We start from the raw sequence: 27,784 nt of genomic DNA, 5'->3' as shown, positions 1-27,784 counted from the left end.
AGCCTGCTTCTCCCTCTGCCTATGTCTCTGCCTCTCTCTCTCTCTCTCTCTCTCAGTGTGACTATCATAAATAAATTTAAAAAATTAAAAAAAAAAGAAAGGAAAAAGGTTGAAGATGGTCTTGCCTTAAGTCAGGATGGACTAGATGACCTCGTTGGGTCTTTCTCTGTTTTACCATGGTGTCTTCATCATTGTTGAGTGTCCAGAAATCCCGTGAACCAATAGAGATACGCAGCAATCTAAGTGTAAGTTAAAGATGAGAAGTAGATGTTAGAAAACTGGGCGCTCGCTGGGAAAGCAGTTCACAGAGAAAACATAGGAGACCAGAGATTTCAGGTCTCCCTGCCTATAATTTTGAATCACTGCCATAAAAAAGAAGTCTATTGATGTCTGGGGAAACTGAAAATGGTCATGGTAAATGGAAGCTGTACGGTTCATTTACTGCTATAAAGGATTCCATCAGCTCTTCTGTAGGTTATTATCGTTGCATTTGAAAATGTGAATGGTTAATAAGATACAATAGCAACTACCCGAGACCAAATTAAAAACTATGTTTGATGGTTTATCATTTTTTTTTAAATGCTGGATAACGTAATAGTTTACTAGAGAAATGTGTGTCAGTTAAAGGGTTTGTTGCAGGAAATTGTTATAAATCTCCAGGTTTGGTTTTGTTTCACAGTTTTTCACCTTTGAGCAGTACAAGAAATTGCTAGGATATGTGTCACTGTCACCAGCATTGGTAAGTGAGAGTATTTATTATACTTAAGTGTGTGAGTTATTTCATAATGCAAAATCTGGAAACAAAAACCCTTTTGATTCCCCAAGCCCAACTACTAAAATATGAATTCGAGTTATTCAATGTTCAGCTACTTGTTGAAAGCCATCTTCCTAATAACTCACAATTTGGCTATTTTATAGCTCCCAGTGATGAATTTATGATAACAGTGATATGTGTAGAAAGACCCATATGAGATATGGTCAAGAATATAAAATAAAGAGTACATTTGTCAAAGATTCTGTTGAAGCCAAAATGTGCGTATGTTTACATACTACATACTGCACGTATCTATTTATGTGAAAGTCAGTATGCCTAAAATATTTCCTAACAGGTCCCTTTTCCAGCTTTTGCTCAAGCTGTAGTAAATATAGGACTTCAAGTCATCCTGCTGTCAGATGGACTGAAGGGCCTTTTGTAGTTGAAAAGAATAGTGGTGCTACAATGACACATCTCAGCTATTACATGAAAATCACTTGGTGGTTTGAACATTTCTCGGTGCTGCTGAGAAATGTTCTCCTCCCCTTCTTGGTCACTTTGCCGCTTTTCACAAGACCAATTATAGTGACCAAATGGGCTCTACAAGTATGTGTGCAACAGGAGCCCAAGAGAGAGAAAATGCACTAATTTCTCCCTCCAGATCTGAAAAATAAAACAAACTATGCATTAGCCCTCCAATTGACAGTGTACCTCCCATGCCCTGGAAAAGTCGTCCAGTTTACAGGCTGAAATGTGCCTCACAACTCAACCAGAGAGGCAGTGTTCTGAGCTTCAGCTCTTCAATTACTTAACTGCTAAAGGTCCACTTCAGAATATTTACTCTGTCCAAAAGACTGTCCAAGAAGAAGTATCTGTTATTTTTAAAACCATACATGCCCCTTTTCTAGAAGTTTCCTGTAAAGAAACTTCTTGTCCAGTCCCCTGCCTAAGCAAAGTGGCTGCGAAATAGCCTTGTATGATAGAAGTGGCATCATAAGCCCTAATATTAGCTAAGAATTTTTTTTGATGCCTCTCTGTCTTCTCCTAATGTCACTCTTAACTTTGAAAAGAAAGGATAGAGAGAGGATTAAAAACTTCCTAGCATAAGACAATAAAATATGGTCTCCAGAGGGCCAGCTGGCTGTTCCTGTGTCAAGCATTGGTACCATGTGAGAGACAAGACTACAGTCCTTTCGACTCTCGAGAATTAAAACAGAAAAGCATTTGGCCACTCCAGCTACCATAACTGAATGCATGCAAACTGTAGACAGCTTTTCTCTTTCCTTGAACTCATTTATTCCAGTTTCTTTTTGATACAGCTAGACACTTAAACAGCCCTTAAATGTCCCCTGGTGCTCTCACATGAAAAGCCTGGGAGGCTGGGAACCCAACTGTTACCACTGGTCTCTGGAATAATCTAAGTAACATGATCTGCTGATAGCTGATCAATTCTTTTGACAAGGGACTGCTGAACACTAGTTCTGACAGCAAATGTAGCTGAGTTTTATAGAAAACCAAAAAAGTGAATTGCTTGGAAGATTGCATATAGTTAGTAATAAAAACCTGAACATCTGGATTTTAGTTTTCCCAGTCAGAAGATTTTGAGACTAGTATTTGTGTGTGTGTGTGTGTGTGTGAGCGCCCGCGCACACGTTCACGTGGGCACATGCACATGCACGTGCTCACACACATGTTTTGGCTTCCGTGATGGAAGAAGTCTGAGATAAATGAATAAAATACATGGTCTGTTACCCTATGCAGATGTATTTGAAATCATAATGAAGGGGCATGAAAGGAAAGCATAATTAATTATTCCCTCTCCTTGAATCTGTATACTATCCCATTTTCCTTTGGATTTTTGTGTGCAACAGGAACAATAGTTTTTGTATAACGTTTTACAAAAGGCTTCACACGTTGTTTTGATCCTCATATAAGGGAGATTAGATATCATTGTCTTAATTTTACAGGTGAGAAAACTGTGGCATATAAAAGGTTCAGTGATTTAGACACAGAGCTGCAGCTACTACATGTAGTACCTTTGTGTGAATTATGAAAAGGCACTCTTTCCCCTGATGCCTCTCCAGAGCTCCAGCTCAGCAAGTGGAGTACAGGCTGGATCTCAGCCTACACACACCTTTTTCTATGCACTAACTACTGCGCATGGCAGCCCGGGTCACGCAGCCAATAAATGGCAGAACCAGGACCTAAACTCAGATCTGCTGGCGCTAGATCCTCCCTTGTTCTACTTTACCTTTTCTCTCAAGGTTATGGAATAGTCCTTTCTCTTTTTGACTTCTACTTTGAAGAAATTACAGACCCCTAGTAAGAGTTACCTGTTCTTTGCTCTTCGTTGGCTTTTTTCTTCTTTTGATTGTATATAGTATTACCTCTTCTCCTGGAATTAGAGCTTCAGCACTAAAGGATTACTTTGGGGGTCGGGGGGCACCGGGTGGCTCAGTCAGTTAAAACGAGTCCTGGAATCAGGCCCCACATCGGGCTTCCTGCTGGGTGGGGAGTCTTCTTTTCCCTCTGCCCCTTACCCTATCTTGTACTCGCTCTCTCTCTCTCAAATAAATAAATAAAATCTTTTTTAAAAATTTAAAAAATTACTTTTTTTCAGCATCTGTTTTGGAGATTTGAGGCTTTGTTTCATTTTGTTTTTCTGGGGTGTGTGTGTATGTGTATATGTGTGTGTGTGTTAATTGTGGTTATTTTTGATACAGATTTTCTGGAAAACTCTTAAAACTTCTCCTTTGAGGAAAAATCTAGAAACTGCTTTTTCTTATTAAAGAAATTCTTAACTGAAAGCAAGGAAAGACCTGGTATCATCTTTTGAGAGATGTTCTAGATTTTCGCTGAGCCCTTCAGAACAACCTCACCATTTCTGATCTCTGCTTTTATCCCTCAGCTTCTATGTCCAGAAGAATAGGGCAGTTATCAGAGTTTTTTTTTAAAGGGAAAGAATGAATACAAAATATTGCTTTGCTTCTCAATTGTCTAGAATAGTGATTCTTACAACAGGGCTATACATTTAAATGTTTTCAGCTGCACTGTTTGGTTACCTGAAATTTAGCTCTTTATAAACATTTTATTGTGGGTTCTACTCCTTGAATTTTTTTAGATGCTCCATAATGATTTAAGTAGGTGTTTTAAAAATTAAGCTCTACTTTTATAAGTCAAACTCTTTTAATTGTTACATGTGCAGATGTTTTAGCATCCACCTTAAATCACTAGAACAATCTTTCTCTTCATTAAAGGAAAAAGTCGTTGTTGATGGGGCTTTGACATTTTATTTTGAATTGTTAGGATGTGGTTTGTGGCTTCTGTAATTTCTTTTTCATGAATTGTCAGCATCTAATCAAGAACTAAAGCTGTTTAGTAATGGTACATGGTACATTTATGTGCGTTTCTCCATTCTCAACATAACATTCAGCTGCAGAGTGTAATGAGTAGGATGTTTAACACAGTACCCATAACTTGTTTTAAAGTATTGATTGATTTAACTTTTCTAGACATTTGCCATTGCTGGATTAGGATCCGGACTAACAGAAGCGATCGTGGTTAACCCTTTTGAGGTAGTAAAAGTTGGCTTGCAAGCAAATCGGAACAAATTTACAGAGGTAATCGTTTAATGTTTTCCTATTGGTGAGGGAATGTAAAACAATTATTTTTAATATATGTAAATACTATATAGATAATGATGAACCCAGCTCGTATTCACTTGTTAAAACCGTAGTAAAAAAAAAAAAGAAAAGAAAAAAAAAAAACGTAGCAAATCATCATTAAGGAAGTAGCATAAGAAAAAGTCAAATTTCTTCCACCAGGAAGGTGTTAACAAAATTGTACTAAAGTTTGATGGACAAACACATGTTTACAGGTTAATTTTTGATTTGTAATGTAATCTATAATGACTTATTTGGAAACATTTTCCCTACTTTTGGCAAAACTTCTATTTCACTTTTGCTAGGATAAACTGAAGCAAAGCCACAGAGGTGATAATATTGTGCTTTTAAAAAAAATTATGAAATCATTTTTTAAAATTGCTTTACTCCTTTCTCTACTCCACCCACTGCCCTCTCCCAAAGATTCTGATAATCTGTCAAGCTTGTCTTTTGGTTTAATCTGAATGAAGCAAGTTACTAAACCTACGTAAACGTCACCACTTGGACAATGATGGGTCCTGACATTTAATCACTGGTACATGATGTTCTGTGGAGACAGCTTCCCTTGGTGTGTGCTGCCTTCACTTCCTCCCAGTTGCCCTAATAATTCCCTTTAAACCACCAAGTCCAACTGTTCTTGTTTTATTCTTTTGGGTGCCAAGCACAAGGTAGGGGGAAAATACGGAGATTGGCATTCCAGGTTCTTCCTTCCCCAGTATTTTAATAATTCCACAACTGGGTAGCATGTGGTATAAATTGCTTTGGAGGATCTGCTGACCTGAAGTTCTCTGTAGAGCAGTTCCCCTGCCTACTACTTAAGCAGCTGCTAATGGGTGGAGACCCCCCTCTCTCCCACCCCACTTCCTGCCTGCTGATACTGCTTGAGAGCTCCCTGGCAGCTTCTTGAGCAGGGGTGTGGGAAAGGAGGAGGGGGCCCAACTCACCTGTGGCTGCCAAGACCCAAGGAGGACAGGGTTGGGCTGCTTCAGCAGATGGTATCTGCTCAGATGAAGTCAATCCTAATTAAGGGAGAATTTTTTTTTTTTTTTAAGTTTCAAAAGGTTGCCCTAATTGCAGTGATATTTGGCACTTTAGTAGAGATTGAAGACCTTGCATTTCTCTAGTCTTTGTTTTGTTTTCTACTTCCTTGAATGAAGAGAAAAGGTAGTGAGGAATAAAAATAGAAGGAACACTTTTCAAATGTCCTGTTGAAATGGAGCAGCCTCCATGAAATCTGTTCAAGGAAATTTTGATTTATTAGACTGGAAGATTTACCAACTAGAAGAAAATTTTTGAGCTCCTTCTCCTCTGTGGCTTCATTTTCACCATTGGGAAGCTTGTCAGGGCAGCAAGGAGGGGGCAAAGGAAACCAGGTATTCAACTGCGGTCCTTTATCAAGACAGCACCTAACCAGAGGAACGCATATGGGACAGAGAACCAAAGAGCACTCAGGGGAATGAGAATAATGAGTTATCGCAATACCCCTGCTCATGCCTAATGTTCTTTTTCTCTTCTCTGCCCTCAAGGAGGTTCTACAATGAGGCCAAGTAAGAGCTGCTAATGTGTTGCATGTGCTAAGGCCTTGCTAGAACACAGTAAACACCCTTCCAGCCTAACACAAGAATGCTGCATATGTACATGTTCCCAGCTCACTTACATGAGTGCAATGTGTAAATTGTTTATGTATATACAGGCAGGCATTTTTCAGTGGGGGAGAACAGGAGCTTGTTTGGGGTCATTTCCTCTGCAGAATCCACTGAACTGGATTCATTTTTAGGCATTTACTTAGACAAAACAAAAATTTTCAGTACATTATAACCTTTAACTAGTCAAACATGGACACACATGTCAGCATTTATTCCCGGCAACTATCAAAATTCAGTAGCTGAACTCAATAGGCAATGTTGAATCAATAGGCAATATTGATCCAACTGGAAAAGTAGTTAGCGGTACAGAAAGTAATGGAACTATGCTTTCTGCAAGGAAAAAAAGGGAAAGAAAGAGGAAGATGACATGATAAGAATAGCAAATTTGGATCTAGTTCTTTAAAAATAACTAGTAGTCATGTTTGGAAACTGTAACTATTTCCTATGTCTTTTGTCTAGGACCCACTAACTTCAAAGCCTTCCTCCATTGATTCTTTTTGTTAATCTGTGCCTGGGTTGGATTAATCCAATTGTTAGGTGTGCTTGCTTCAGCATTTGTATGGCCAAGAAAAATTATTGCTTTCTTCACTTTGTGGCTTTGTTGGCTATCAAGAAGTATGTGTGTTGGAGGTGGTGGGTGGGGTGGGAAAGGGAAGAGAAAGGAAGAAAGGAATTAATTTAATGATCAATGCATTTAAAGATTCTATTTTTTAGGAAAAAAAGTTTTAGTTCAGGTACAAAAGTAATGCATATTTATGTTAGAAAGCACAAAAAATAATATTTTATATATATAAGTGTGTAAACATACTAGAAGTGATTTAGACTCCAGGACAGTGCTGGCCAATGGCAATATAAATAATAAACCACATTTTCTGGTACCTATATTTAAAGAGGCAAAAAGAAACATGTAATTAATCTAATACTGTATTTTGTTTACTTATTTTTAAATCTTTAGCCCAATACATTCAAAATATTGTCATTAAAGCATGTAATCAGTATAAAAATTATATTAGATATTTTATACTCTTTTCATATTTGGCCTTTAAATCTCATGTGTATTTTATGCTTACAAGCACACTTCAGCTTGAACCAGGACATTTCAAGTGTTCAATAGCCACATATAGGTAGTGATTTCCTCACAGGACTGTGCAGGCCTGTCATGCAAAGGAATTCATACAAACCTCTAAATTATGATCATCTCTGGAAAGGAGACTAGTGTAGGGGAGCAGAAGAGTTTAAGGAAAAGGCCTGTGTAGTTGAATGTTTGACATGAGAATGTATTCAGCATTACCTGTGAACATTTACATTAAAAAGTAACACTTTCATTGTAGAAAATTTAAAAAATACAGAACAGTACAAAGAAAAGTATGTAATCCAGAAGAAATGTTCTATGGCTCTGCCAGGAGAGCCTCCCTTTAGGGAGAAGGTTGTCAACTGATTTGGGTAGGAACGGCTTGCCGGCTCATCTTAAGGCTCAATGTTGCATAATTCAGTTTCTATTACTTCATTTAGAGTAGCAGAAACCCCTGTTTTTTTCCTGTTCTATAATTTCTAAAAAAGTTTAAACCTTCCATGCAGACCATCAAAGAACATATGTAAACAGAGCTGTCTAGAACAGGAAGGCAACTGGTATACTGGCAGAGTAGGGTTGGAAAGAGATACACCCATGATGCTCTTTGCCATTTCCTAACATCATGACCTCGAACAAGTCACATGTAGTTCCCTCAATGATAAAATGATGGTGATCAGTCCAACTTCTTACAGCAAGGCATTTCTGTGAAGTGGCTAGGAGCACCAGCTCTGGAGGCCATTCTCTGTCATTGACTAGATGACAAGCTCATGTTTCCCACTCTGACTATAGTCCAGTTTCCTGTTTCATTAGGAAAGAATTCTAGTAATAGCCACATTAAATGGTGTAATGAGGGTTGAGAAGTGTATGCAAAGCTGGCAACACAGCCTGTGATGTAGTGATGGTTTAATGTGTCAGTCATTGTTATTCCATGTTTTTATGAGAATTTAAATATGATAATATATGCAAATATCTTAACATAGAATGTGGTACATGGTAGGCAGTCAACCAATGATACCTATTTCAAGATGCAAGTTGATCTTGTAAATGCTTAAGTTTACATAAAGATATTTATCTTGAGAGAGTACTCCAATTAATATTGGGCAGCACAGCTGACCCCAGCTGTGGGCATGTAGACAGCTTACTGAGCGTGGTTAGTTTCCTCCCTCAGTCCACATTAGGCCATTCTCAGCTGCCGATACGATCCATTCAGACTGAATTGTTGATCAAGGCTTAAGGGCTGGCCTTTAAGTTACAGTGCCTATTGACAAGGTCCTTAAACTCAGATGCAGGTCTCCTGTCATAAACAGTAGTAGCTGGATATCCATTTGCTGTAAATAACCAGCATATAGCAGCATTAGAGACGGACACTAAAAACATCTGAAGCCAGTTTGGAAAGAATTCTCCCACAATCAAGATATTCTTCCTCTGGGCAGCCCCAGTGGCTCAGTGGTTTAGCACCGCCTTCAGTCCAGGGAGTGATTCTGGAGACCTAGGATGGTGTCCCACGTCAGGCTCCCTGCGTGGAGGCTGCTTCTCCCTCTGCCTGTGTCTCTAATAAATAAAATCTTAAAAAAAAAAAAAAAAGATATTCTTCCTCTGGAATAGTTGTACAAAATCAACGTGTATTTTTTTTTAAGTGGAGGGACAGAGCGGGAGAGAGAGAGAGAGAGAATCGTAAGCAGGCCCCATGCTGGGCAACACAGGGCTTGATCTCAAGACTCTGAGATTATGAACTGAAACAAAAATCAAGAGTTGGACACCCAACTGGGTGAGCCACCCACATACCCCAAACGTGTATTCTTGATCAACCCTTCTTAATCACTTCACGTGGAGGCTGTGACTTAAGCTCATTTTCAGCCTTCTCTGTTAATTATGGCTACCAATTGTGGCGGAACACTAAGTGATTGGGCTGTAGGCAGAATGGCCTCATGGCCTGACAGTACCTTGAAGAAAAGCAGCAGTTTCCTCAGAGGCTTATTTTATAGATAAGTAACTCTTACTATTCCACCAGTAGTGAAAGTTTCTCGGGCAGCCTGTCTACCCTTCAGCCATTCTACTCTCGAGTCTTAGGTATGAACCACTACAGATTCCTACACAGTAATTGTGGATTTTCCTATTTCACCAGCCAGAGGTGGTGAGTCAGCATGATCCTTTAACGATGAACATTTCTCAAGGAGTTGCTGCAGCTGAGAGAAGCTCTGCAGTGGAAGACAGCCTGGGGCAACCATGGTCAATATTAATCTTAATAATCTTAATATTACACTTAACGTGGGGTGCCTAGGAGGCTCAGTCAGTTAAGTGTCTGATTCTTGATTTTGGCTCAGGTCATGATCTCGGGTCCTGGAATTGAGCCCCAAGTAGGGTTCTGTGCTCAGCAGGGAGTCTGCTTCAGGATTCTCTCTTTCCCTCTGCCCCCCTCTGTCCCTCCTCTCTCTCTCTCTCCCTCTTTCACTAAAATAAATAAATCTTTAAAAAATATGTTACACTTGGGGCAGCCCAGGTGGCTCAGCGGTTTAGTGTCGCCTGCAGCCCAGGGTGTGATCCTGGAGATCCCAGATCAAGTCCCACGTCAGGCTCCCTGCATGGAGCCTGCTTCTCCCTCTGCCTGTGTCTCTGCCTCTCTTTCTCTGTGTGTCTCTCACGAATAAATAAATAAAATCTTTAATATATATATATATATATATATATATATATATATATATATATATATATTACACTTAACATCTTGTAGGCAATGATTGGGTGGTAAAGGTGAAGCATAGGGAGATATCCCCCTGGGTCCTGTGGGGAGGGCATTGCTGGTAAAGGCCAGGGTGGTGTCCTCTGAAGAATGGGTTCCTGAATGGGGGCCCCTCTGGCTGGGGTCCAAGGGAAGTACTCAGTGAGAAAAGAGGCTGTGTCTGTTATATTCTTGGAGCCCCAAGTGCAATTCCCATGAGGATTTCCAGGAATGGCAGGTGACTTGCTGTCTCCAAATGCCTGGGTTCTCCCTTCTGTGGTCTAGGCTTGATTCTCTAGCCAGTCAGAAGTATGTTACCCATAAAATATGTCTTCCCACTCAGTTTAGCCATAAACCATTCTAAAAATACAAAGAAACTGTGGTTCATTTGGTTCCTGATACTTCCCTCATATCCTTCCAGCTTCTGGATAAAGGTATTTCAATAGGTGTGCTTGTCTGGCCTCCACTTTTTAAATTACCACCATATCAGTCAAAGACTATAATCCCTGCCACACTTCCTCCAGTTCCAATACCAGAATCTTGGCCAGCATCTTAAAATTCACAGTGAATAAAGAAAACCGGTCTCTAATTTAAATATGCTTGACCTTCTGTGGGGAGCAAAGTAATCACAGCTTTGTCATGCTCTGGTTTGGTTCAGTGGGTGTAAAAACATGTTCAAATAAAATCGGGATAGACCCAAATTTCTCCCCGTCCTTCAAACTAAACCCAAGCAAAGTGTTGTTCTGGTTTGTAGCTTCTTTGGCTTAGGACTAGGCTTGCCTGAGGATTTTTCTATTGGAGATGGTTTGCATATCCAGTCTTGCCAAAAGTGTGACTTTATAGCTTGTTGTCCTTATGGGACCTTTCTCCCCTCTAACTGGGTGCATCATTCTTTAATCTATATATTTATAAGACCTAGAAGTCCCCTACCAATTGTGCTAAGCCAAGTGGTGTTTGGCTGGCATGCTCTCTGCAAGCCTGGAAAATGTGAATTTCTCCCCAGGAGCAAAATCTTGTATGAATTGTTTCCCAGTTTTTCTCTCCACTTTGAAATCTACTTCAAAGTTATGATTTGGCTAACGGGTTGTATTTTCCTTCCCTTGAGGTCTATAGGATTTGCTTCTGATGTGTGGATGGGGCACAGGTTTCCTTCTACTCATTTTTATCTACATTGCATATGAACATAATCATTCTCACCCCCAAATACAAAACTAAGGCTTAAGTGAATTGCAAAAGCCTGTCTCCCCTCTATTTAGTCTTTAAAGATGTTCAACCCAAGAAAGGAATAATTAGTCTTCTACCTTTAAGATCGGATTGTAATTTTAAGGTCCAATGAATAGACAGCAAATGTGTCATTGGTGGTAGAATCTTTAAAGATGGGGATTATTTTTTAACTAGTTCAGGGTTTGATTCTGGTTTCGGATAACACCGCTAGATATAGTTCTATCCACTTGCTTCTGGGAGCTCAATAATCTAATAGAGATCAATGAGATCATATGTGAGATCACAAAGCTTAGTGATTATTTTCTCCATAAGCAATTAACAAATGTTTAAACTTAATTATATTATGTAGAGTCAACATAAAGTAAGTAGAAGGACTGCATTTTGTGATTATCTCTTTCAAGAAAGAGGGAAGTTGAGTAGAGAGTGAGCGTGTGGCTCTATTTACAGATAGTGTGAGAAGCCAGCTTCAAGGGCATGTCAACATTCATGATGATGTACTGAGTTAAGTTCAAATTTTTCCTGCATTACTATGTGAAACACTGCCTGGAAACTGTTCAGTACATAAATTATTTCTTTCCAGTCTATGATTCTTGTGGGCAGGAAAGTGAATTATGTATATGAATCCATTCCTATAGTTATCTTTCAACAATACCTAAGGCAGCAGCCAAGTTGTCTCTCTATTATCATTTGCAGAAAATAGACTTCAGCCTTCCATTCTGCTCTGCCAGGAACTCTAGATTTTTGCTTTCAGAATTGAGACTTTGAAGTAATGATAATAGCTACCATTTACAGAACATCTACTATATGCCAGAGACTGTGTAAGATGCCTTACATGTTTTTTTCCTTTATATGATTTTTTAAATTTACATAACTTTGCAAAATGTAAAAGTATTACATTGGGTTCCCCCCCCCCCCCACAAATCACATAATATAAACCTGTATAAAGAAAAAATAGTTGATGATTTCTATCAATACTTCCCTCTCATTCCAATGCTTTGGTAACTGCTTGTGCATCCTTCTACCTTTTCCAATGCCCACACATACTTGGTATTTCAAATTCTCCTACTACTCCTGTAAGATAGGTGACTTCCTCTTGGTTTTAGAGAGGGAAAGTAAAGCCTAATGAAATCAGTAGCTCTTAGGAACCAAATGTTAACACAGTGTTCTTTTTCTAGGCAACCACACTGCTTTTATTGGGATAAAGAAACATGGGTGATCAGGAAACTTAAGGGGAAGTCAGAAGTGTTTCTGGAACCAGGAAAAGGTCTCCTTCCTTGATGCTAGTTTTTTCTGAGCAGTTCCCACAGCATAGTTCCCTTCCCTCCTGCTGGGGCAGCAGTGGCAGGGGCAAGGCACAGCATCAGCATCTTACCACCTGGAAGGCCCTGTGCTCCTCCAGGGATGGTTACTGGGTGGCAACATTGTGTTTTTGAAGCTTTGTGGTGCAGCATTTGGGAAAATTTGTTTATGGCAAATTACTATCTGCTCACAGATTGTTTAAAAAATAGACCCATTCTTCAAATGTAAACTCTAGATAGAGTATAATTATATTTGGGTTGTCTTTTCATCCATAAGCTTGCCCTATTAAAATAAACTATAATGATGAATTAGTGAAGTATCTCAGCTAAAGAAAAGTAGAAGTGTGGGATTTTGAGCCTAATTCCACTTCTTTCACTTCTATTTTATTCTCAAACAAAAGGAAGGAATTTTTTTCTCTTTTTTTTTTTCAAATTTGTGAAAATACTTCAAGACCTTATTTGAGTAATGAAAAACATAAGTGATCTTCTATCTCCTGAGTAACCAGGGTATTACCAAAATGCAGCAATTGGATCTCCTCTTTTTTAACAAAGCAGTATTTTTCTGAAGGCCCAGATATGGACACTCACTCCATTGTGCAAAGGTCTCATCCGGTTTGCTTTACAGCCATGTGATGAAATTCAATGCAACACTCTATTCCTTTGGCTCTAAAATACAATAAGATTCACCTTTCCCTGGGAAGCAAGTAAAGGAATGCATGTGGAGCGTGCTGTCTTTTGACATGGTGTGCCTAGAGCTCTTCTCTGGCTTTAGGAATGGAGGAAATTCATTGACACACCCCATGTCTACACTTACTGGCCATACTCTGATAGCTATTTACCCAAAGAACAATGCCTGCTTCCCACACCTTAGTCCGTGATCTCACAAGCTAATCAGAGCCAGCTATGGTCAGTAGTCAGATGGATGAACTCCAGAAAAAATAGCTCAGGCTGCCATAAGTCATCTCAGTGATTTGTTGGTAATACTGGACTCTCAGTGAGTAAGGAATCAGTGCCCTGGAGTGGTGCAAAGAGTCTCCTCTTTAATTAAGCCTCTTAAGGACTTCTAAAACAGAAATTTGATTCCATATTTCATAACCACTGTGTGGATATAAAAATTATCAGCATTATCTCTCCAAATAAAAATCAAAGCAAAAGTATTTAGATTTCTAGACTATACACTAAGTACCACACTAGACATTTAGCACAGCACATGGCACCTAGTAGAAACACATTCAACATTTGTTGAATAAATGAATGCATGAAAGAACAGAGGGTTCTCAGAATTAGCAGTTGGAAATAGCTGAAATGAAACTTTAAGACTTTGAGTTACGTCAAATGGAAATACTCTGGCAGGTACCAGTGTACTGAGGATTTTAATAACCAGTGTGGAGAGCAGTGTGATATCACAATATTAGCTACATTCCAATCCACTTATTCTCCCCTGCTTGCATTCTGGTGCAGTCAATGAGAAGTACATCCAGGAAAGTTATAATGCAATTTGGCCTACAACTGGTAACTAAATATGAAAATTGCATTGAATATAAATGTTGGAAGAAAACTGAACTGGTGGGTGACCTGCTGGGCTGGATAGTATTGGAATCATTTGGCTGATGATGCTAATCAGTCACCATTTTTGTTTTGAAATGGAAGCCCAGTAATCAAATAAGTTTAGTAAAATTCTTTGTGTTTACAGATCTCTAGTCAAAATGATTCTACATTTTCCTATTTAAGCATCCCAGTGGAAGTCATGTTTTGCCTTTCTAATTAAATATTTGCTTACATGTGTGTGACACAATGTTGTTGAATGAAGCAAAAAGCACACTTCTACTTTTTATGGGAATTAGAAAAGAACTCAAGGTTTTTTTCTCTATTGTGAGACCCCAAGAAAAATATATTTGGCTCATGATGTATCTGTTACCTGTATTAGTTGGATTATCAAACTCTGAAAATCTTACCATATATGTAGAAAAGAAATGAGTCCACAGAATGAGAACAACACTGGCTTAGATGCAGAATTCTGGTTAAGCTATTTACCACCATTTTTACATTAGGACTGCTACTTAACAATTCTTGGTTTTCTGACCTGCAAAATAAGGAAACTATACCTGCCGCCCACATTACAAGACTGAGAAAAATGATCAGGTGTGTTAGGATGGCAAAATCATGCAGTGTAAAAGTATGGACTTGGCATGTGAGAGGCCTTAGTTTGAGCTCTTGGCACCACCTCTGTGATTTTCAGCAAGTAACACAACCTTAGTTTCCCCATCTGTCAAATGGGAATAATGATAATACCTGTTTCTCACACTTGTTAAGAGGATTAAATGACTTGATATGTGTAAAGTGGCAGGCATCTATTGTAATGGCTAATGTTGTTGGGCATTTACTGTGTTCCAGGTACCCGGTAACCCACATGAATGTGCTCTCCAGGCTGTGAGTGTGTGAGGTGGAGGTAGAGGCACAATTGGTGACTTTTTCATTCCCAACCTTTGCTCTCATATGGCCTTGCTTCTATAGCCACAGACTTAAGGAGTGGAGAATTCTTACCAAAGATGTTAACTCTGAGGGATAGGGAAGAGGCCATTTTACAGGATCTCCTGCTCTCGAGAGGAAAGCCCCTGGGGTGAGGAAGATCCCTGGAGGAGCTCTCTATCCCAGAGGCTGGGTTTCATTACGCCTCAGAGGAAGTTGACCTTTTTGTCTTGCATGATGCATTTCTGGTGGACTTTGTCACAAGGGTCCAGGGCCCTGGGAAAAGGAAAGGACAGCCAGAAGGAATGAAAAGAAAGAGGCTAGTTATTCATGCCCTTTGTCTCCCTCAAATCAGCCTCCACCTTTTTAAATGCCATTGCTTTCAGCTAACAAGGAAATGACCTGTCATTTTATTATTTGAACTATTTTATTATTATCAACACAATTGTCATTATTATTAGTAGCTAATATGTAGTGAATCCTTACATAGGACAAAAACCCATTGACTTTGTTATCATCACAGCAATCCTATGAGGAAAATTCTCTTATTATTCTTATTTAACAGATGAGTAAAGTGAGGATAAATCAGAGTGGATACAATCCTCGCCCAAGGGATGAACACTGGGTGTTTTACTATATGTTGGCAAATCGAACTCCAATAAAAAAAAATATATACCAAAAAAAAAAAAAATCCTTGCCCAAGCTAGCAAGTGGGATCACTGAGACTCAAACCTGGGGTTCTCTGGCTCCAACTCGCTATTTCAAACTATTGTGCTACTCTCTGATTTACTTAATGACTCACAGCTAGAGTTCAAACTCAACTAGGCACTTGAGTTCAAAATCTACCCTCTGGCTGCCTTCCTTAGAGCAGGAGAGCAGAGCCTATGCCGTATGCTCTGTACTTCCAGAGTCTTTCCAGCAGAAATGAACTTCTGCTCAACTTGTCCTCAAGTCTATTTTGAAAACCAAAATAAATAATTTGTGTTGATAGTCAATGTGCCAGAACACAAACAAAAAATCCCATTTTGCAGAGCAAAGAGTGAACTTTAACCTCCTGAGAATTTTTGTTTTTCCTATATGAAATGTTTTTTCATTATTTTAAGATACATTCTCATATGTTTTTATATGTAACAAAAAAAGTTTCCTTAAGCTTAATACAATTTATTATAATTAATCTTAAGTGTAAAGATGAAGTTGAGTGTAGGATTGTAGTTGAGTTTTTAAAACATTTATTAGCAAAAACTATAGGATTTACTATATAAACAAGCTCATTTAAATGTATCATGTTAATTACATAGCTATAAATACAAGTTGGATGAAAAACCTTGATTGGATTCCTTCTACTCTGTTCTGCTGATACAACCTTAATTGCAGGTGATAAGAAAACACTTTTAGTTAGAAAACACATCAGACTACATGACCACTCCAGCAACCTGCTCCAGTGAAAAATCAAACAAATGTCACATCAGTGCTTGCCTCATGAAAAAAAAAAAAAAAAAATTAAATACTGAGCATTTTCCCCTATTTACTATTCAGTAAAAATTTAATGAGGAGAGGTATCCTTTGTACTGTACCTCCAAAAGAAAGCAATCATTCATCTTTTCATTAAAACCCACGTGAATTAAAAAAAAACCCACGTGAATTGTTGTTAGTGTACTATAACGAATTATAAACTTCAAGGCAAACTACAGTGAGCTATGTAGCGTGTTCCAAAAGTAGCAATAGGAGTCCAGCAATCAGGGTATTTCAAGGTTGAGTAATCAATGGGAGGGTTGGGAGGAAGTAAATTAGAAGTAACCCACTACTCCTGGTGCCACTGATTTATCATTTATCATAAGTGATACACACACTGCTTGCACACCCTCTTAAGGAAATCTGCAAACAACAGCTATTTATCCATGCCCAATTTCTAACCCAGTGCCAGTTTCAATGATTGAGGCAGACAATAATTCTAACATTCACTTTAGAAAAACATACTTAGAAAAGTAAATATGCTGGATTCGGGAACCAAATATAAATTCCTTTTGGACTATGCAGTTACAGATTACCAGTTTACCTATATGGCTAATCCCCTCCATTACTTTGGATAATCCAGAATTGGATACAGCTATTTACATGTAGGTAGTGATGATAGGTATTACATGACATTAGTTTCACTAATTCCACCAAAGATGTGGGTTTTTTTGCCAACAATCTTCTCTTGAAGGCCTGTATGCATGCAATTTTGTTTACTTTTGGGGCTTCCTAATTTTAAAAGCATGGATCTAGGCATGATTATTCATGTTGGGGGAGAAAAAGTCCCTAATAATTCTGGCTTGAAGGGAAGCTAAGACGGTAATTTACTCTATTTCACGGTCTCAAAGATGATCTCTCTGGCTTTGTTCCTCTCTCCTGCAGCAACCATCCACGATGAGTTATGCAAGACACATCATTAAGACAGAAGGCTTGGGACTCCAGGGCCTCAACAAAGGATTTACAGCAACTTTGGGACGTCACGGGGTTTTCAACATGGTTTATTTTGGCTTCTACTACAATGTCAAAAACATTATTCCTGTCAATAAGGTAACTATTTAATAGATTAAAATCCTGGAGGAAAAAAATCTCATCAGTGATTATAGCTCCATCTGTAAAGTGTTCATCATGTGCTAGTCACTGTACTGCACACTTAACATCTAATTTGATCCTCATGTCCCTGTTATTCATGGGATATTGTTAGGCCTATTTAGGAATTGGCAACTGAGGCTCAGAAAAATCAAGGAGGTTGTTAAGTAGTTAATAGCAAAGTAGAGACTTGAACCCAATTCTCACACCAAAATTCATCTTCTTGAAATGTGCACCATTATATCTGAATGCTTCCCTTGTATCACCAACAGGGGCTTCTAGAAACTGTATTATTGCTTACTTTTTATCTCAGAAGCATAACTTTCTCAAGAAAGTTGAAATTTTCATATTCTAAATAAATTTTGATCTCTGGGGGAAATTGTCAGCCTAAAATTTAAATTTTACCTAGATAGCAATTTTTAAATTCACAGAAGTTAATTAGGGTAAGCTGTAAAACCAACTCTATGAGGATCATACACTTTTCATGCAAAGTAATAATAATTATAAGTATACTTTTAATGGTAATTTACAAATGCTAGCAGCCTTCAACTTCTACAAGATAAAAGTAGCACATGATGTCCTTTAAACCCAGCATCTTTTCATCTATAACAGCACAATATTTCTCCACCATCATATTGCTTGCTTGCATTGAAAATTGCAGTCCCGGAAGCACACATTGGGGACACATTTTCCACATGCAGACAATTTCCCACAGAGGTTCAGTTTTTTATTTTCCTTAGAACAAAACTACTGATGGACTTTTATAAACCATAACAAAATGTCTAATATGGCTATCACCAGACTCTTCAACAAAGTTGATTATACCTACGTTTGCCCAGCGACCCCCCGTATTCCCAGCCAAGGTTTATCTTAAGTAGCAGCTGAATATGAGGGATGTTCCACATTAACCATCTCTTGGTTTTGCCTCATTCAATAGCTAAAGTTGTTAACCATGTTTTACTGTATTTGGAAACCTCAGTTATTGAGTAGAAGCTTATGTTTGTTGGCCTGAAATCTGTGATTGATCACAGTATAGAGATACCCTTCCCCCACTGATTAACAATTCTGACTCCAGTGGTCCTCAGAGCCCTCCTTCTGTCCCAAAATTACAGAAATAGAATGCAACAGACACTTTGGGTTGAGTGACATGAAAGAATTCAACCCTTAATGCATGAGATTCTTTTTAGCAGGAATGGGCTAAACAATTTGTGGTACCTGGGACAAAATGAAAATATAGGAGACTTGTTCAAAAATTTTTAAGAATTTCAAGACCAAATAGTATGACAATAAACTAAGTTCTTCTAAGTGCGGGCTCTGGGTAACTGCCCAAGTCACAAATGCATGACCCTGTCTTTTAAGACTCTGAGATGAGTACTCTGTACAATATGGGAGAAGTGTCCATGCCTCCATCTCTCCAGCTATTTAGACTCGAAACAGATAGAAATCACACACAATGAAATAAACTACATAAATGACCATATATTTTGCTACACATATTTGGGCACGTATTTCTAATTCTGATAGTATTGTAAAATGAATTTAGTTCTATTTACGAAAGAATTCACAAAGATCTATATATAGTCATATGTTAATAATGCTTTAAGAAATCCATGTGTAGACTTCATTCTATAATTAATTAATGCACTTAAGTTATTAAATGTTAGGCATTATGTAAACACAGAAGCTTAAATATTCATTTATTTTTTTAAATCATCATGGTATCCTGAAACTATGGAAAACACTCATTTATCTTGCCAGTGTGCAGGGATCAGATCATATTGGCTCTTCTAAGCCACACTGAGGATCCTTACCTTTATCTGAAGGAAGCCAACAAAAGATTTTAAGCAGAGGAATTACCTGATCAGTCTGGCTGCCAAGCAGAGAATGCATGGACTGGAGGTGGTGAGGGAAGGGCAGGGTGTAACATGGAAATGATTTCAAAGTGAGATGCTAGGGCCTCGGACTATGTCGTTCATGGTGGACACAAGGAAAAGTGGACAGATTTGAGAAATCTTCAGAAAGCAAATGTATTGGGTGTGGTGTTGATCTAAGAGGTGGTGGGTAGAGGTGATGCCTACGTTTTTGGCTTGAACAACTGGAAGGATGATGGTGACATTTACTGAGAAAGAAAACTGCTGAAAGAGAAACAAGTTTATGGGAGAATATCAGGGCTTAGCCTGGAAACTGAATTTAACTGCACTTAGAACTAAAATGCAAATGTTGGGTTGAAGATTGGATATTGGTCCTGGAGCTTTAGGGGAGAGATCTGAGCTGGAGATACACACTTAGAAGTCATCACAAACCGGGGTGCCTGGGTGGCTCAGTTGGTTAATCATCTGCCTTTGGCTCAGGTCATGATCCCAGGATCCTGGGATAGAGCCCTGCATCGGGCTCCCTGCCTATCAAGGAATCTGCTTCTCCCTCTGCTGCTCCTCCCTCCTCCTCTTCCCTCCTCCTCTCTCTCCACTTCTTTATTCCTCCCTCCTCCCTGCTCATGCGCTCAAGCTCTGTCTCTCAAATAAATAAATAAAATCTTTAAAAAAAAAAAAGTCATCATTAACCTGGGAGAATGTCTGTTTATTGGGTGAAAGATCTTGAGCCAGTCACTTCAATGCTCTGAACTTCAGCTTTTTTTTCTTGTATATTGAGAAGCTACCCAACAACACTGAGGATTAGCATTAATAATATGTGAAGTTGTTTGTGAATTTTAAGGTGCCATGGAAGTGTTAGGTGTGGTAGTGCTGATGACAGCGATAGGGGAAGGCGAGAGGTGGTGAGGCGGGTGGTAGGAACAGCAGGCACATAGAACAGCACGAAGAATTTTTTCCCCAGGACTGTTCCTTTTGCACTTAAATGAACACTGTTTTTTCTTGCCTACAACAAAGTCATTGATTTTATGTGTTCTGTAATCTAAGCCTGATTCAAGACTGGGAAACCAGTATTCTTTAAATTTAAACCATAATAAATCAATCCTTTGTGAAGGGGAAGGTATGATAATCATTAAAACATGTTGAAGAACGTCATCAAGTTGTTAACCATGAGGAGGAGGAGGTGTTCCTTGAAGGCTTTATTCCATCTTTGCTGTGGGCTATCCAGCCATACACTTTGGACAATTTGTTTACAGGATTATTATTTCAGTTCCCTTACCCACCAATTGGTCATTCCGTTGTTCCGAGGGAATTTGAGAATTCCCCAATCCTGACTGGCATGAAATAATTTTAGATTTTTCTTTAATGTATTTTTAAACCCATAAATGGTCTTGCAATGTTTTCCATGTTCAAAGTATTTTATTTTAAAAGAAACTTCACAATGATTATCTCTGGGGAATGGAAATGAGGTCTCGTGTGTGTGTGTGTGTGTGTGTGTGTGTGTGTGTGTGTGTGTGTAAGAGAGAAAGAGGGTGAGAGAGAAACAAAGCAAGCAGCAGTGAAGGGAAAGTCCTTTTCTTTTATACCATTCTGAGCTGTTGGAAAGTTCTGCAATAAGTATGTATAAATTTTATAATAGGAAATAAATCAGTGAAAAGTTTAATAGAGTCTCATAAAATAGAATACCTAGTTAACTTTTTCACATTTTATACAACTCTGAGGCCGTCTGTAGAGGTAAAATAAGAACTTTACCATTAAGCCTAGAGAACTTAGGTCAGACATCCACCCCTGAAGTTTTTAACTCTTCAGATTGGTGATCTCTATTAGATACATTTTGCAAGTAATCACAGAAACATCCTGACCTTCTGTGCCATTTCATACTGTTGAAACCATTTTTGTAGACTCCCTGATTTTACCTGATCCTCGTAACAATAACTGTCATTTTCAGATAAGAAAACCAAATGGGAAGTTACGGCCCAGCGCTGAAAGTTACTGAAATAATTTATCTGAGGTTATACGGCAAGGGGGAGGAAGAGAACCAGAGGCCAGAACTCTTTCCACTATACCACGCAATGCTTTAACTCTACATTTTACCTTGTATTTTGTCACACGTAAATTACCACTTAAAGGATTAATGAAATTTAAATATGTGAAATAGCTAGGATATCCAGATAATATAACCAAATTCCTTTTCTGTCTCCTTCAGCCCTGTAAGCTGGTCCTCTACAGATCCCTAGTCTATAATCTACAGAAACAAAGAATTATAAGTCATGGCCCTGGAGGAACTAGATATTAGCAGTTTGAAAATGGTGCCCTGGGTTATATTCTTTCAGATTTATTTTTAGAATCTGGCTATTCCTATGGTGAATAAGTGGCTACAATAGAGCAAAGACTGCTTTGGATATTAACTGACCATGGAATCCATTTAATGGAAGCATTCATTTACATCTTGCAGTAAATGGAATGGAATGTCAGTATAAAGAATTATCCCTTCTCCCCAGAAAGAGGCATCACTTCTCAAAGTAAAGCCCACTGGAAGCAGGTATTGATTAACTTAAATGCTGACATCTTTTTCAGATATCCATGGGAGTAAGTTTTTGTTGCAAAAACAATTTCTTTCATTCCCATTACAAGGTGGGGATGTTCGAAGCATATTATTTGTGGTTGTTGACACAGAAATGAGAATCATAAGATTAAAATGTTACATCTCTTTAATGACTTTGCCCCCTAGTTCCATACTGACTGCTTTTCAAATGTTTCCATAAGTAAAATAATAATAATAGGAATCATTGCCTAAAGCTCATGGCTGTCAACAGTATTAAACTGTGCTTTCAGTTTGTATCCTAATTAAGCATGTTTGCAAGTTATTTTGCCAAAAACAATAGACCTTTTGTGTTGAATTTTGCCATGATATAAATTACATGTGTGGGTTAGAAATATTCTAGGAGAGAACAATTTTTCATATGTTCAATTTTTCTTACTTAATAAACCATTTAGACCTGTCCCTATGGTCATTTTACTACAGACAGCATTAAGTCAAATATATTTTATTTTCTCCTAAGGTAATATTTATAAAAGTTTGCCTTTTAGAAATGCAAATGTTTTTTCTTTTCTTTTGATTTTTCATATTTTCTTTGTTTTGTAAATTCTGTAGAAAGTCTGAGGATGGTGCCAGACGCACTTCAGGTTCTCAGAAGAAATGTGGAAATGTGTTCGTTTCATGATTTAAAACTGTATCCTTCCCTAAGGTGTGCACTAAAGCTGAATGAAAAATGCACCTTTGGGTTCAAGTACAGAACTTAGACAGAGCTGTTTGTATTTGGGAAAGAAGAATCTCAGTAGAATTAGATCATAGTAGGATTTAATTTATGGCCATTTATTTTTCTGATTCTCTCTTACTCGATCATTAGTCTTACCAATCATCCGGTAATGGGAAGGGCAAAAGCATTAAAGTTTCATTAAGAACAACTCTCCTTTCTGGTAACCACTGGGGTAAAACTACAAGTATATATTATCTATAAAATCCCAGGATGTGTGATAAGATTCTGTGGTCAAAAGCAGTATCTTTCGTTGGCAGTTTTCACAGACTCCCTGGGGTATGTGTGTTGGGGAGAAGGAAGGCATGGGGTGAAGGCAGGGGGAAGGGGGCAAGGATTCAGACACTTTCTTAAATAAACTCTAAGCCAAAAGTTTCCAGGCAGGCACCACCCAAGTGGATGGAAAGGTGGTACAGGCAGCTTCAGCTTCTCAGTGGCTTCCTTCTTTTTTTTAAGATTTTATTAATTTTTTCACAAGAGACACATTGAGAGAGAGATGCAGAAACATAGGCAGAGGGAGAATCACACTCCCTGTGGGGAGCCTGATGCGGGATTCGATCCCAGGACCCCGGGATCATGTCCTGAGCCAAAGGCAGATGCCCAACCACTGAGCTACCCAGGCATCTCTCAGTGGCTTCCTTCTGTTCATTCATTCTGAAAGCATTCGTGGTACATCTATGACATCCAGGTCACTATCTCACTAAGTGTCAACACTGCCCCTGCCTTAATGGGGTACACAGTCAATGAGAGGAGACACACAATAAACAAGTCATTACAGGGGGCACCAGAATGTGGTGATCACGATGAATGCCATGAGAAGACAACTACCACGCTGTACGAATCCATAAACAGGGATCCTACTCTGGGCTGATGGCAGGGCAGGGCAAGGATATAGGAAAGGCCTTCCTTCAAAAACGATGTTGAGGCTGAGGCCGAAGGATGAGGAGTAGACAGGCCAACATGAAGAGGATGAGCCAGGACCAGACAGATATTTAGTTAGAGAGAAGAGGATGTGTGACTTCCCTAAAGCAAAAAAGAGGCTTGGGGAACTTACGGGAAGACAAAGAATGAGGATAGAACCAAGGAGATGACAAAGAATGAGGATAGCTGATGTGTAGTGAGCTAGAGGGGAGAGGAGATGTGGACGCTGCCTAGGGTAACTGGGCCAGAACGTCTTAGGCATGTAATAAGGCACTTAACTCCTCTTAAATGATGTAACTGAGGGGGGATGTCAAACAAACATTACATAAGCAGAGCTAGATGGGCATGGGAAAGTTTCATTTATAGAAGCAGTCCAGAAGTAGAATCTCATGAAATAAACTTGGTTCAAAGGCTTTCGATCAAATGCCTACCTCCATATCAAAGCATCTCAGTGTGTCCTTGTCCTAACTTCCCAACCTTTAGAATTTTGTTTTGGAAACCTGGTTTGTTAGTTTTCCTTGGGGTCAGTGCCTTTATTGAGGCGAGGAATAAACAGAGCACACTAAGACAGAAAAATCTGACTGAGTTCCCAAGGAAATGAATTAATATTTTCCTGCATTCTGTATGATAATACTCAGTGATACAATTGACTCTTAGAAGGTATTATCTGCCCATGTAACTATTTAGAGAGAGATATTTGAGGAGAGGGGGTGTGTGTATGTGTGTATATTATATATATATATGAAATAACCAAGTGATAACTGTTATGTTTAAACCCTACCCCATTTTGACGTTGTATGTGTTTTATAATTTGAACTAAGTGGGTAAGACGTTTAAAATTATTTTACATTTCACAAAGCTTTAAAGAACAGCTAGCTCAGGGGGAAAAAAGGAATTTTCATGGCTATTTTCTGAATGGCTACATTTAGATGCTGAGCTTTTAACAAGACTTTGATTTCATTCCAAAGCCCAGAGCCCTGCAAGGATAGGATCTTGGGAATACTCTACATTCCTTAAAGAATGCTTATCAATTAAACCATCTCATTTTAGTTAGTGACCTTCTGTGGAGTGAAGAGCTAGCATTTCCCCAAATTATCTCACATAAAGAGAAAACAAACACTGTAATAGATTCTTCTGATAGCTGTGAATTGGAAACAACTGTATTTTTTAATTAAGCTTCAATAGCAAGTATTTTCATTGGAGGACAAAACAGCATGATACCATGACATCAGGGCAAAAAATGCTTTTGTCAAAGTTTGTGAACAAAACAACAAGAGAGAGCCAACATTAGAGGAAATGAAAGATATAGACTGAGCTGACTCTGCTCCTAATTGACTCAGGCCCACTGAAGCTAACAATATTGAAAATGCAAATTTCTCCTTAAAAAAAATAAAAGGCAGCTTACCCTCACTCAAGCTGCCTCCTTGTTCAGTTGCCAGGAGGCAACTATGATTTCAACTCACCACATCATTTTCATGACAACCATGGCCAGCTGTGGGGAAGGCAGTGAGAAGCTGCCTGTTATTTGCCTTCCAGCTGCTACCAGGTGCTTGACCAGTGTGGGTAGGTACTGTCTTTGTAATTTGCTTCTGAGACCTTAGTTCTCTGTGTATCATAAAGGAGCGCTAAAACATTTATTAAACACCAAGGATGTGTCAGGCCTGTTAGACATACAAAATGAATCTGACATGGCACAGTCCTCTCATTTGAGGGACTTTGAAGGACTCTTCCCAAAGAACGTCAGCATTCGATACCCATCTCCACTAGATCCTGAAGATGACTGAACCCAGGCCATCTGGCACCAGAGTCCATACCTATAACGGTTGTACTATACTTCTTCAAATGTATGGATAGGTGAGCCTTTGAGACTTTCCTTCTTCAGAATATATCCCCAGTTCCTCAACTCCTCTTCAAATGACATGGTTTCTGGCCCTCCATACGGTCTGTCTCTCCCACTATAGACACATCAGATTTGTCAGTGTCAAAACTGGACATAACACTACAGTTGTCAATCAATTCAGAGTACAGTAGTCTCAACCCTTCCTGTGATCTGAGTACACACCTTTCTAATGCAGCCAAAGATTGTACAGAGGTGAATTCTTGGGGGGGATTTGTTGGGGTGGAGGGGAAAGAGAATGGGTGTTGCTTCTACATCAAGGTGTTGGTACGTATAAAACTCTGTGGTCAATTAAAATCCCCAGATTACATGAACTGCAGTCAATTCATGTCTCCCTCATCTTGAACTTGCGTGGTTTGTATTCACTTTGCCTAAATGTAATCCTGTGGGTTCAGTCCAGTGCTGGAGCTTAGAATGATAAATTTTAATGTTGAGGGCAGGCTTCATCCGTCATTCTACTTCCCCTCCTTGCCTGTGTCATCAGCAGATCCAAGAGCGGGACTTCCACATCACCCAAGTTCATCCAGCCCTTCTTCAGGCTATCTTATGGACACATCTTTCACAGATGAGGATCTCCAGCTGTATTTTCATCCATCCTCCTTTCAGTGTCTAATTCAGTGTCTTATTAATCAGGATAACATGGAAGACTTTTTCAAGTAACTTTCTAAAATCAAAGTGTGCAGGATGACTTAAAAGGAAATTAAACTTCCAAAAGGGTTGTTTGCAGTTTCTTCATGTGAGAATACATCACAAACTTTATGTTTGTATCACCTCCTGTTTGGCAGCCTTGAGGAAATAAAAGACTGCATCACAACTATTGATGATGATGTGCTACAAAAGGAAAAAAATGAATTAAAGTATAGAATGTGTGCTGTTGGGGAACCTGAATGGCTCAGTTGGTTAAGTGACTGCCTGTGACTTGGGTCATGATCCCAGGGTCCTGGCATTGAGCCCTGTGTGGGGCTCCCTGCTCAGTAGGGAATGTGCTTCTCCCTCTGCCTCTGCCTCTCCCCCTGCTTGTACTCTCTTTCTTTCTCTCTCTGTCAAAGAGATAAATAAAATCTTTAAAAAAAAAAAAAAACAAAAATGTGTGTACTGTTAGCACAGACTGACCCTTTGTAAGATTATGGAAATAACTATAAGAGAGCCCATTAAAATTGGTTTTGAACACATGTTTGTATATAATCTAATAACTGAGTAATAGATTTATTAAAACGTTCAATCATTTTTGAGTCATTCTGTTATACTCATGACATTCTCACCATCAAACAGTTTATTAGCCCACTTGGCGGGGGAAGAGGAAAAAGAATAAAAGAGTTCTGTCAAGAAGTAATTTGTGATACCCTGAAAATCATGTGACTCTTTGTAGGACCGCCATATTGTCTTTGTCTTACCCAAAGCAATTTATAGCAATCTCTTCTAGTCACTTCTGAACAATAATTTTAGTTTCTTCAAATGGCAAACTTATTTTAGCAAGTTTTGACAAGCAACAATAAATCCAATCTAGCATCAACTCAGGTCAATCCTGAATGGAGAACATTCCTCTCCCTGTTTATTGAAGACTCTCTAAGGCAGGGTATACTGACTTCAAATTGGGTCAAAACTAGTCAGAGGGATCTCAGATGCAGTGTAATACCAGAAGAAATTAAAGGGTACATGAATTGCAGGGAGCAAAGGAAATTTAATTTGGGCTGACAAGATAGGAAGATTCTGTGACTAGACTTTAATGTGAATATTCATGCTGAGCTCCCATAAGTGAGAAACTCATTGCTACACTCTGTTCAACCTTGCTTGCTTTGTGGGGAGCAGCATGCTTCCTGGCCAGTCTCCCTCACCACCCCTAGTCCTCACTAACAAATCTTCCTTCCCCCATCTTCCTTACCCCCTCCTTCTGGCATGTCTCTATGTGGAATGTCTTCTTAAGGATGCCAGACCCTAATCACAAAGGCCTGTGAGATGGGCAAAGGTTCTCTATTTATCAAGCTAGCAGCCAGCTGGCCAGTCACTAAGCAAGGCATCAAAGCCCATGCCAGGGAAGGTAAAAGGAGAGGCATATGCTTCTTTTGATCAAGACATTTTGCCTCTCTGCCTATTAACTTCTTAAGTTCCATTGCCTAAAATTCCTGATACTGTCTTTAGCTGTGGATATAATATTTGAATTAGATGGTTAAATTAGTTACAAATATATAGTATATTTATGGTTAACTATTTTGAGTCATATGATCTCATTTATGATGACTTGGTACCTTTTGTTGAATTTTTAAAGGCTATGGAACATCATGGCCACCAATGTTTTGGGATCACTTATTAGTGTTTCATGTTAAGCTGTGGAGAAC

At 38.8% G+C, this 27,784-nt stretch overlaps 1 protein-coding gene and 1 long non-coding RNA gene across 7 annotated transcripts in view; one reads left to right on the top strand and one right to left on the bottom strand.

Moving 5' to 3' along the window:
• The window catches only part of SLC25A21 (solute carrier family 25 member 21), a 470,243-nt gene that overhangs the window by 426,398 nt on the left and 16,061 nt on the right, over positions 1-27,784 (top strand). For 5 of the 6 annotated variants that reach the window (XM_038544546.1, XM_038544544.1, XM_038544547.1 and 2 more), the window contains 4 exons: positions 680-739; positions 4,267-4,374; positions 14,770-14,805; positions 17,242-17,406. In XM_038544546.1, the coding sequence (XP_038400474.1) occupies positions 680-739; positions 4,267-4,374; positions 14,770-14,805; positions 17,242-17,406 (369 nt within the window). The remainder of the gene's footprint in view (positions 1-679; positions 740-4,266; positions 4,375-14,769; positions 14,806-17,241; positions 17,407-27,784) is intronic. The other variant, XM_038544545.1, reaches the window with a different exon arrangement.
• On the bottom strand, positions 122-26,373 carry LOC119872843. Its single transcript, XR_005363153.1, has 3 exons — positions 24,957-26,373; positions 14,920-15,120; positions 122-239 (listed from the first exon to the last, which is right to left on the bottom strand). It is a non-coding gene; the product is annotated as an uncharacterized LOC119872843 (long non-coding RNA).

Source organism: Canis lupus, chromosome 8, assembly GCF_011100685.1.
Source record: "Canis lupus familiaris isolate Mischka breed German Shepherd chromosome 8, alternate assembly UU_Cfam_GSD_1.0, whole genome shotgun sequence".
Classification (NCBI taxonomy): Eukaryota; Metazoa; Chordata; class Mammalia; order Carnivora; family Canidae; genus Canis; species Canis lupus.
Note: the sequence above shows the minus strand (reverse complement) of the source record. Positions and strands in the feature narration are given on the sequence as shown.